The following is a 12,372-nucleotide window of genomic DNA, read 5'->3' on the forward strand; positions in this document are numbered from 1 at the left end:
GTTATTTAAAAAAACATTGTAATAAAAATAAATCTTAATACTTTTTCTAATCATGCAACTCATCTATTAATCAAATAAATTATATAAATAATTGGATGAGTATATTTGACATACCATTTGTTTAGATTTTCATGAGATATATTTGTAAATAAAGTTAAAAAAACGAAAAATATTATGTGATATAGTTTAAATTTATTATATGTTTGCAGAATTTTGTAAATAGTTAATATATTGTTATACAAAAAGTGATTAGATATTATCAAGAGTGTTTGTTCTATGCAGTTAAAATATGTATACGTGTAAATGTGTAAACACCTAAAATGTTAAAACTATAAAATTTTATTAAATTATATAAACTTTTAGTATTTTTTAAATAGTTGGACCAGATGTATAAAAATCTACTGAATTATATAATTCAATGTCTAAGAAAGGTTTGATCCATAACAATATATTGGCTCACTTCTCAAAACAATGCATCATGCGGAACAAATCATGTCATTATACTAATTTTGGTATTTCATTTGGTTAGAGCATCCAGTGTAAAACTCTATTTTTTCTTCCAAAATAGAGTAAAAGTGAATATGGAGTAAAAATGCTCCAACCCTACTCTATTTTCAATTTCATAATGGAGTGATGAACAAACAAACAATAGATTACTCCATTTATGGAGTAAATTTCATTATGGAGTGAGATATGGAGTTTGGTTGGAGCATTCCTTACTCCATATTCACTTTTACTCCATTTTAGACGAAAAAATGGAGCGGAGAAAGAAATGCCCTTAGAGTTGGTTAGGGATAATAATTTGATCTGTAAATTATTGTTACTTTTGTTATTGTTTGAACAGCGGAAGAATCAAACTTAGGAATATACTTTTCTTAAAGGGGAGTTATATAAACTAATAATAAGAAATGTTATAATTATTTCTAATGAGTTGTGAATAGATCCAAACTTAAATGATAACTTCTTAGATAAAATTTACGAGTCTAAATTAATAGAGTAGATACATTATTGAACATTAGATTTTATATCAGTACTCCATAAAGGAAATAAGAGGTAGTATTAGCATGCATGGATGTTTTGCTAAGGACTTGATACACTAAAATTGGATCTTTGTCTACTGTCAAGTTAACAGTGTAGTTGTAATATCTTTAGATTCAATTCCAGAGGACCAGTTCACACTTTATCTTTATGAGATCAAAATTTAGCTAAAACGAAGTGGAGGGTTTTAAAGAAGTAAATATCGTAAAGAACAGGTAACTAGATTAGATTGTTTTGGATTGATTTAAAGGCACTATTCTAGAGTTTCTTCTTTAGGTATGGAATCACAAACCAAGCAATTATTCAAGTTCAGTTTATAACGAGTCTAAACTCGGATCACTCAGGTTGAATCAACCCACTCTCGTGGTGTTGATTCTTTTGCAAGTCGGTCTTGATGCCTAAACTCGCGTTTGGATCAAGACACGATGGCAAACTCTAGAGATCAAGTCCGATATGTTCACAATACACCCTAATATCCACTCTCGCTGACTAGGGATGCAAAGCTCATTCAATTCATATCAGGTTATCAATTAACGGCTAGCTAAATCGATTAACCCTAATTCATGCACTGAGTGATCGGTTCAATGCAAGCAATAAGAACATATATAAATGTAGACAATCTCAAGATGACTTATTTATGCTTAGCTCACGAATCCAAAACCCTAGAACCCTAAACTAACTCGGTGACTACTCAGACATAACACAAGAACAGAGAAGCATGATTTCTGAATAATATTGCATATAATAGATCAAAGAAATCAGAGGGTTCAGGATAATCTTCTCTATGAAATAGATGAGGCCTTCTCCCTTACAAGTAGCAATCGCTAAAATCAAAGCTCTCTCAGGTCTTTTCTTGCGTAAAAACTAAGGTAGGTCTAAAATAATAAATATGAAACTATATATATATAAGAGCCACAAGTGGCTAGAGGAAAGAAATAGGAAATCTAAGGCAAATCCTGAAATATTTGGAAACTTCCTTTTTTATCTCTATCGCTGGAGCATGCACTCAGGCTGCTCCGGTTGGCTGTTCCGCGCGAAAGACTCCAAATCATACTTTTCTCTATTCTTTTCCTCTAGCTGGTCCATTTCCCATCTAATGCAACTTTAGACCTATTATGACTCGAAAGGGACTAAAAAGACTCGATAAAACCTTGAAAACTATTAGTAAGACATACGTATAATGTGCCAAAAACACAATATATCAACTCCCCCAGACTTAGATCCTTGTTTGTCCTCAAACAAAATCAAGTACCAAGAACTGAGAGAAAGGTTTGAAAGTGTGGGAACTCGCCTATTCTCAGCAACCATACAATAACCACAAATCTCTGAACCATATAAGCAGTTTAGCTAAAACGACACAGCCTTACCAAGAACCCCACTGACTGCTGTTCAAAACGGCTCCATACTCTGTATCTCATACCTGCCAAAGTTAAAACCTTCCAGACAAAACTCCTTATATTCAATTAAGAGTAGTGTGAGCTTCTCATCATATTAGATAGGGTAACAAACTAGGTATGAAACATGTCTTTTTGTGTTTAAGTGGAGCTAATCAGTGTTTAGGGGTTACCAAATTTCGTAGAGGATGCAGGATATCGCGCAAAATTGCAAGAGAGGATAGATCCATTGATGTCCACAGCCTCTACTCGTTTTTGCATGTTCTTCTTTAGGAACAGTCGCTCTGATCTGCATGGTTCTCATCTCTTTTCTTTATACTCTTTTTAATTTAATTGTGGCGTCTGTCTTTTCTTTAGAATCTTCTCATTCTTCATCACCTTATTTTGAAGTACATAAAGCTAATTTTTTTTTTTTGAATAAATATAGGTGATGGTGACGAAGCAGGAGGTAACCATTGTGATAGTGACATGCCACTAGAGTTCTTGACCTCACATTCATTCTTGTCTCTCTTCTTTTCTTAGTTAGATCATCGGCGGTGGAGCGGCTGCTCCATGTGCTTCCGCCTATTCCTCAGCAAAAAATTCTGGTGTATCAACGAGTGAGAGACTGTGTCGATCCTTTCCTCTCTAGCCCTTTTGTACATATCTGCACATAAGATACTAAATAAAAAATGCATGAGGGCGGAACAAAGGCCTTAGGGTTTTAAGGTGGGTACTAGCTAAAGATGAGCTAGCCACTTAGGATCAGCAAGATGGATAAAAAGAATAAGAAGGCCTGAGTGTTGATCACGTTAAACCCTATTGTAACGCCCATAACAAGAAGAATTGCAGTCAAGATTAAGTTCAAGTTAGATAGAGTTAAATCTTTCCAGAGTAACCTCGACAAGCAGAAAGCTTTTGGAGAACAAGATGATGTAATGTCAGGGTGTTCTGGATCCACATGTGCGTCTGTTGCTTCTGCTAAGGTCACTGAATAAGATGAATTAGAGCACGAGGGTGGTTAATACACATCATAAAATAAGGTCCTGATTCCCACAAAGTTTGGACTGACTCGATCTTAACAAATGACTCGATAAAGACATCAAAGCGGACTGACTCTAAACATAAAAGCCAAAGGTAAACGATTAGTAGAAGATAAGCGCCTCCCCCAGACTTACTTCTCACCATCCCTGGTGAGAAAATAATTCAAGGAAAGGCCAAAATAATAAACAAGTGCAGGAAACAGAAACATAAATAGAAATAGTTCAAACGGATATAACAATGGAGATAGAACTAGGAGACTGCCTAGTCAGTATCATCGCTCTCGGAATGGCCCGCGGAACGCATGTTCCTTCTGCGTGGAGTAGCCCACGGAATTTCTTCGTCACCCCTTGCAGTACCTGCTGGCTCCTTCCATGGACGATGACTGCGCGGTGTAGGCTGGTCTTGACGAGGTCAGCTGTGCTCGGAGCTCCCATGCATCCTCCAGTGATCGCCTTCAGTATCCTCTTCATGAGGCTGTTTTTCTTGCGCTGAGAATCTACCATCCAGCGACGGTAGGTGGCGTCATCTGCGTTGTCATCAAGGGGGCCCAGGTCATATGCATTGTCGCCTCCATCTGTGCGGACAAACTCAACATCATCCATAGTGTCGTCACGGTATGATGACTTTGGGTCGGCGCAGAGATACTGAGCATCAGGGACGAAACAGATGTTGGTCACATCACTTAGCGAGGTGATGTTCGGTTGAGGCAACTTGCAATAGAGGTTTCTCCCGTCCTGACTGAGGAAGCAATAGGTGGTCTCGTCGCGGAGAATCTGTCAGTTGATCAAGTAAGGGATATCAATGAACGCCGCTGTCTCGTTACACTGATAGACGCTAAGATCAAGCTCTAAGTGGCGGAAGAAAGGAGTAAGCAAACTCCCAGAACGGTCTTTCTTCAAAGAACCCTTAACCACTCTAGCTTTCTTGTCCACAAACATCTGAACAAGCACACAACCGGGACTGTTTGTCATCGGCGAAGTCGGAATCCCAATGTCGGAGGATTTGAGCTCGTCCTCAACACCGGCACATAGCATCTGCAACTCTCCCCGTGTCACCTTTGACGTCTGGTCCTTTGTGTAGAGCAGATTGCTCAAGACCTTAGCAGTAATTCGCAGAACATGGTTACGGATGTGAGACTGACTGGCTGATCGGGATTTGAAATCCCCTGAAGCGATGAATTTCCAGAATGCTTGCTCTGGGATAAACTTCCTGGGGAAGGACGTCTGAGTGTACTCCTCGGACATCTCATAAATCTCAGTCAGCGTCTCCAAGCTGATAGAGTGCTTAACACCACTCGCAAAGAAAGTGAAAGAGGCTTCCTCAAAGATTGGGAAACCAGGCCTCTTGAAAGTTAGCTCCGCGGTGGCGAGGACTTGCCTCACCAAATCAGGGTACAACGGGTGAGTTCTGTGACAGAGATCAGCTATTCCCAGCACTTGGAGAACCGCATGTAAATCCTCATGGAGGCCTAGGTCGCTCAAAGCCCCGACGTCGACGAAATGGGTGGAGAAGATGTTGGTGTTGAGCAGAGTGTTGTAGCGGCGTGGGGCTTCCTTATCCCATCTTGTCTCCGAGGACTTAGGGATGTTCGGGTCTGTGATGGAGATCTCGGTTCCCTCTTCTCGTGGCCATGGGTAGGTTGGGGGAACAGTGTAATCCTCCGGTTCACCCTGAGCGTATGGTGGCTTGATCCTAGATGTTGCCTTGGTTCGCCTAGGAGCCATATGCAAAACAAACCAAATGAGAAGTTCTTAGTACCATTCAATTGGGTTTGGTAGGAAATGTTGGAAGCTTTTGCGATTTTAGTTGCTCTTTCCAAACTATCCCATAACCCAATGTAGAGAGAACAAGCGATTGCTAATGGTAAACCAGATACAATCACTTAGAAGACTAGGTACGTAGATCAACTTGCCAATCAACAGAAATTGATTTAATAGATCCTAAAATCTATATCCAAACAATCGATGCAAGTGCAATTGAAGAACATTGGCGCAAAGTTTATAACCTCCCATATATCCTAATCGATTCAACCATTCTTATCTCAACTTCTAATAACCATCCTAGCAGCAAAAGGAGAGGTCGATTTTTGGTTTAGATGAACCCTAAAATCGATCTATTCAAGCGCAAAGAAGAGAAGAGAAAGAGGTTTTAAAGAGGGGGAATCGAAGTGGAGAGGGAGGAGGCAGGTTTGGGGGAAGTGGGGAAAAGATGGGGTAAGTTCCCTTTTATAGGCCCCCACATCGTGGCCCACTTCCCACTTGCTAGGGGTTTTTCCTTTTTTAAAAAAATTGTTACAAAAATAACTAAAATTTGAAAACCTTCCGTTTTTTTTTTGGTCCCGAGGAACTTACCTTCGCGGAGCGGCTGCTCCGAAAAATCAGAGACTGTTCCGGTTTGAGTAACTCGTTTTTTTTTTTGATTTTTATCTTGCAAATAAGTAAAACGAAACACAAAACTAAATCTAGAAGAAATATTTACACTCACCAGTGGGTTGCCTCCCACCAAGCGCTTGATTTAAGTCACTAGCTTGACTTGGTTGGCCTATTAGGCTAAGGAAGGATCGCTTAGGGGAATTTCTTCACCCTCTGCGATTGTTGTCTCAGCAAGGTATGGCTTTATGTGTTGACCATTGACAACAATTTCTTCCCCTTTTGTGTTCAGCAACACAACAGCTGTGTGGGGGCGGACCTCTTTAATGGTGAATGGTCCGGACCATCTAGATCGCAGCTTTCCAGGGAACAATCGTAACCTTGAGTTGAACAGGAGCACCTGATCCTTAGGTTGAAAGTTGAGGTTGATGATCCTCTTGTCATGGTAAGCCATAGTTCTCTCCTTGTAGATCTTAGAGCTTTCATAGGCGAGATGCCTAATTTCCTCCAGTTCGTGAATCTGCATGGATCGTCTCTCTGCTGCTGGTTGGATGTCGAAGTTGAGTAGTTTCACAGCCCAAACTGCCTTATACTCCAACTCAACCGGCATGTGACAAGCATTACCGTACACCAGATTGTAAGGAGTAGTCCCGATTGGTGTTTTGTAAGCTGTTCTGTAAGCCCAGAGAGCGTTGTCTAGCTTGAGCGACCAATCCTTGCAACTTGTGTTAACTGTTTTTTGCAGGATGCTCTTGATCTCTCTTTTTGAAACTTCCACTTGCCCACTAGTTTGAGGGTGATATGGCGTGGCTACCTTGTGTTGCACGCCGTTCTTCTTCAATAGACCTGCATAGATCTTGTTGATGAAGTGACTACCCCCATCACTGATGACTACGCGTGGTACCCCAAATTTTGGAAAGATGATGGTTTTGAACATCTTAGTTACCATCCTTGCGTCATTTGTGGGACTGACAATTGCTTCCACCCACTTAGAAACGTAGTCAACTGCTACCAAGATGTACTCGTTCTTGAAGGATGGTGGGAATGGTCTCATGAAGTCGATTCCCCAACAATCGAATACTTCAACCTCCAAGATGAAGTTCTTAGGCATCTCATTCCGTTTACTGATATTCCCTTGTCGCTGGCATGAGTCGCATCTAGAGATGTAGGAATGGGCATCTTGGAACATTATTGGCCACCAAAGTGCCCTGCATAAGAGGAACCATGACAATGATAGAGGATTCCTGGAATCTCAGACTCGGATACACATCGTCGGAATACTCCATCCTTGCAACTACGGTACAGATAGGGTTCATCCCAATAGTAATGTCTTTCTCCTCTCAGATATTTCCGTTTATCATTGCCAGTGAATTTGACAGGTTCTTTCTCAGTAGCCAGATAGTTGGCGATCTCAGCAAACCATGGAAGATTGGGATGTTGCTTTTTGATCGCACAGACAAGGTGTTCCAGAACGCCGGAGCAAACTGGATGGAGCGGTTGTTCTATGACGCTTCCTAGACTGATCGAGTAGACATGCTCAACTGGAAGGCTGTCATCAAGTGATGTATCTTCATATATCTTTATTCTGGAGAGGTGATCTGCAATGCCATTCTCAATGCCCTTTTTGTCCTTGATTTCTAGGTCAAACTCCTAGAGAAATAAGATCCATCGGAGTAGCCTTGGTTTCGCATCCTTCTTCGTCAGCAAATACCTCAATGCTGCATGATATGTGTGCACTATCACCTTAGATCCAACTAAGTAGGATCTGAACTTTTCAAAGGCGTAGACAATTGCTAGAAGTTCCTTTTCTGTAGTTGCATAGCGACACTGAGCTTCATCTAAAGTCCTGCTCGCGTAATAGATCACGTGAAGCTTTTTGTCTTTTCGTTGTCCTAGCACAACTCCAATTGCAAAATCGCTTGCGTCTGTCATGATCTCGAATGGGCGCTCCCAGTCTGGTGGTTGCACGATGGGTGTGCTGACTAGAGCTCCTTTGATCGTGTGGAAGGCTGACAAACAATCGCTATCGAACTCAAATCTTGTCTCCTTGCAGAGCAGGCGAGTGAGTGGTCTTGCGATTTTGGAGAAGTCCTTGATGAATCTTCTGTAAAAGCCAGCATGTCCGAGGAAACTCCTGTTTCCTTTGACAGAGTTTGGAGGTTGTAAGCTCATCATCACTTCTATCTTTGCCTTGTCCACTTCGATCCCCTTTTCTTAGATTTTGTGACCGAGAACAATCCCATCTCGCACCATAAAGTGACACTTCTCCCAATTCAAAACGAGATGCTTTTCCTCGCAGCTCTGAAGGACCCTGCACAAGTTTGACAAATACACAGAAAAGGAGTTCCCATAGACGCTAAAATTGTCCATAAAAACTTCCATTATATCCTCAATTAGGTCAGTGAAAATAGACATCATGCAACGCTGGAATGTCGCAGGAGCGTTGCACAAACCAAACGGCATTCTCCTGTAGGCAAAAGTGTCGTAAGGACACGTGAAGGTCATTTTCTCCTGATCGTCTGGGTGAATGGGAATCTGAAAGAAACCTGAATAACCACCTAAAAAGAGGTAATATGGGTGGTTAGCCAATCTCTCAAGCATTTGATCAATAAATGAGAGCGGGAAGTGGTCCTTTCGTGTAGCCGTATTTAATTTTCGAAAATCAATACACATACGGGATCGGTTACTGTCCTAATGGGTATAAATTCATTCTTTTCATTAGCAACCACAGTGACCCCCCCCCCCTTTCTTTGGAACTACATGAACATGACTAACCCACTTACTATAAGAAATCACATAAATTACACTAGCTTCTAGAAGTTTCATTATCTCTTTTGTGGGAACAAAAATTTGCACTGTCGATTTCCGTTTAAATTAGGAAAGTAGGAGAACCCTAGTTTCCCAGAGGTCCCGGATATTTTCTAATACCACACGCTAAGCAATCAGAACACGAGATAACAACGATAAATTATATGAAATTGTAAAAAGAGAGCAAAGAGAAGTCTTATTCCGAATTTGCGTATGAGTGTTTACAACAAGGTATAAGCCTGGGCTCGAGAGCTGTCGGTGAGATTCCTAGTCCTAACAACCCTAAGACGGATAAACCTAATTGAGTCGCAGCTCGAATAACAAAAACGGAAAGTTGCCTAATTGCCCTAAGTGCTAAGTTTGCTCTGAGAAAGTCCTTCCCATGCTTCTCGCCTAGGACTCCTTATATACTGGCTCCTAGGTCGCTTTGCGCTTTTCCTCTTCTGCCCTTAAGCCATCATAGCGTAAAAATGGAGATATTCCATTTTTTCCGATCTTCGTAATTATCTTCAAAATTTCGTATTTATCCGCGGAAACTTGACATTTATCTTTCCTTGCAAACTAGAGTAAACCGTCATGCGGCTTACGGACTGTTGGTTAAGAAATCGTAAGTTGGGCCTCGAGTCATGTCTTAGGTCCCTTTGGGCCGTCTTCTGACTCGAAGTGTTTATTACGGCTTCTTTCGATAAAGAACGAACTTTTCGCGGTTTTTACGGTAAAGTTTGATCGATGACTTAGAATGGCGGAAAACATGAAATGGGTTCACTACGGTCTTTGGGAGATAGCATCGAAGGGTAAACGAGAATGCATGGACTAATGTCGTATCGACGTTTCGGAAGAGCTCGGTCGCTAGCTTTGGCTCGAGCTCGGTCGCTACGTAGGGACCGAGCGGAACGGACGCTTGGTCGCTACGTAGCGAACGAGCTTTGGCTCGAGCCCGGTCGCTCGCTCGCTACGTAGCAACCGAGCTTTGGCTCGAGCGCTACGTAGCAACCGAGCTTTGGCTCGAGCTCGGTCGCTACGTAGCGACCGAGCGGAACGGACGCTCGGTCGCTACGTAGCGACTGGACAGCGTGCATGTGCGGTTGTTGCCTAATGACCGAGCTTGGTTCGTCTGTGTTCCGATCGTCATACTCGGACCTATCCGTAACTGGTCTGGGTATGTTTCCGATGGCTTATGTTTGATCTAAATAGAATTCGAATGAAGCTTTATCTCGGGAACATACGTTGCGACGTTCTCTTGACCGAGCATGATTTGTTGCGGAAAGACATACTCGTATTTTGCGGAGATTTGGATATTAACTTCGTCGTAACCGTTTTTGACCCCAACAGTTAGCCCTCCCAGCTCGTTAGGATCGTGGATTTTTAGTGAGATTTCAACGTGCGGTATGGCGAGTTCGGACGAGATTGGTGTATTTGGGCGAAGTTTGTGTCCGAAAATCCGCAAGTAAATAGTAATTTCTCATGCCTATAAGAAGGGAAGTAACTTCTTCACAACCTTTACACTTACTCATTTTCATAGAGAGGTTTCTTGAAAACTTTCTTCTTCTTTTTTCTTTCTTTCTATTATTTCCTTCTTGATTCTTAAATAGAAAACACGATATGTCGGGTAAGAAAAGGAGTTCGAAGAAAGGGTCCTTGCCCGTGAACGTTTCTAAAGAGCTCCTTGTGCCAAAGATAGAATTCGTTCCTCATTCGGTAGACCCGGCCGAGAACGAGGCATGGTGGGTGGCGTGTTATGGTTCGATCACGCCTCCCAAAGAGAAGTCGTTCCCGGTCATGAACCGTCGCCCGGTCGAGGAAGGTGCACCAAGTAGGAGTACTAGCGAATTCCTCGAAATCATGCGGTCGTTCTATCAGATATCGGATGCGGTGAAGTTCCGGTTTCCTTGTCAAGGAGAGCGCGCTAATAGTCCCCCGGAGGGTTACTTTACTTGCTACGACGCATTCGTAGTGCGCTGTCGCTTGTGGTTCCCGATTCCCGAAATTATCGTCCATGTGTTGGATCGTTTCGAGGTGGCGATAACCCAACTGAATCCCCTTGGCATCCAGCACCTCATTGGAGTCCTGATTCTGAGCTACGAGCATGGTCTCTCCCTGACCGTCGATTACTTTGAAGCGCTTCTTAGGTTACAGATTATCAAGGATACGGACAAGTATAGGCTGGTCCCTCGGAACTTTATGTCAGTGGTTATGGGGTTTACTTCTAACTTCAATTCGTGGAAGAAATTTTTCTTCTTCGTTCGTGTAGACGCTGCGTCTGTTGAAAAGAGTTGTATCCCATTGTTCTGGAGGTTGCCGAACGATCGTCCCTTCATCAATCCTCTTGCTCCGTTTCCTGAGGACATTCTCGCGGTGAGGGATCTGCTCAGGAACGGTCCTTTTTTCTAGACTTCCTTTACGCCGAAGAGAGTTCGAAAGGCGTTGAGGTTTGTGCATCCTAGTCCTGCTTTGAGCGGGGAAACAGGGAGTGATTCCGAGCCCGATGACCAAGGTCACGACGCTGCTCCCACGGTTGCGACGGGGCTGAACTATTCGAAGGGGAAAGATATTAACCTTGGTGACATAGAGTTTTCGGTGGGCGATTCTATGCTTCCAGGATGGGATCCAGACCTTGCTTTCGGCGATGGAAGTGGTACGAGCGAGGTCCCTATTCCGGACCTCGATGATTTCTTTGCTGGTCTTCCCTCGGGCTTCGATGCTCCCCCGGCTACGAACGAGTCGGGGAGGCCGAAAGTCGTCGCGGAAAGATCTCGTATCATCAACGGGGTATAGGCTTTAAGAATTTCGACGATCGTTTCAAGTATATATATATTTTTTATAACGTGTTAATCGGTTTCGCAGGGCTTGAACTTTTTTGGATCGGCCATTGAGGCGAGCCATAGAGAAGCCATGATCTATGGCTTTAAAGCGGAGAAAGCGGAAAGGGATCTTACTCGCATGCAATGCGAGATGTTGGAGCGAGATGCGCAACTTGCTCGTGATCATGCGAGGGCTGTTCGCAAGGCGGAACGGAAGGGCAAGAGGGAGATTGTCGAGGTGATGAAGACTCGAGCCTCTCAATTCCAGGTCGAGTACGGGAACCTCAAGGATGCTTTCAACTCGCTAGGTGATTTCTGTGAGTGTCGCGGTTCAGTCGGGAGCCTTTGGAAGACGCGGGCGGAAGATTACGTTTTCGAGAAGGAGATGGAGTTAATGAAGGGTGGCATGAAGGATCATGCTCGCGCTGAGGCGCTCATTCCTCCGATCGACGGGAGGATCCAGGGATTTTGGGATCCCATCCCGGTTCTCTTAATACTGTAGAGACCACGACCGAGTTTGCCGGTGACGATGAGGAAGTGAACTATCCCGCGGATGCATTAGGAGCTTCCTTGTCCGGGAATTTTAACTTTGATCTGTGAGAGGTGAGTGTTTGACGGGAAGAAGTTTTTCCCTTATCTAGTCTTTTGCGGCCGAGTGTGGCTTTCGTTCATATATGTCCGGCCAAGTGTGGCCTTTGAACTTTGTATGTGCCTATTTTGGCCGCTTTTATCTTTATCGGGACTGGCTGCTGGTGGCTTTGAATCCCTACTGCTATGTGGTTTATATATATATAATGGATGTTTGTTTGAGTTACTTTGTTTCGAGTGGGTTTGAAGTAAACATGAGTTGTCTTCTCATATCCCCGAAATCATCGTCCGTGTGTAGGATCGTTTCAGGGTGGCGATAAGCCAACTGAATCCTCTTGGCATCCAGCACCT

General features: G+C 43.0%; 1 protein-coding gene across 1 annotated transcript; it reads right to left on the reverse strand.

Annotated features, from left to right (window-relative positions):
• Nucleotides 1-5,999: 5,999 nt before the first annotated feature.
• LOC106392610 (uncharacterized protein K02A2.6-like) lies at nt 6,000-7,013 on the reverse strand. The gene has a single exon (XM_013833419.1). The coding sequence runs from the start codon at nt 7,011-7,013 to the stop codon at nt 6,000-6,002; it is 1,014 nt and encodes a 337-aa protein (XP_013688873.1).
• Between the last annotated feature and the right edge of the window lie 5,359 nt (nt 7,014-12,372).

This window comes from Brassica napus, chromosome C9 (genome assembly GCF_020379485.1).
Source record: "Brassica napus cultivar Da-Ae chromosome C9, Da-Ae, whole genome shotgun sequence".
NCBI classification, from domain to species: Eukaryota; Viridiplantae; Streptophyta; class Magnoliopsida; order Brassicales; family Brassicaceae; genus Brassica; species Brassica napus.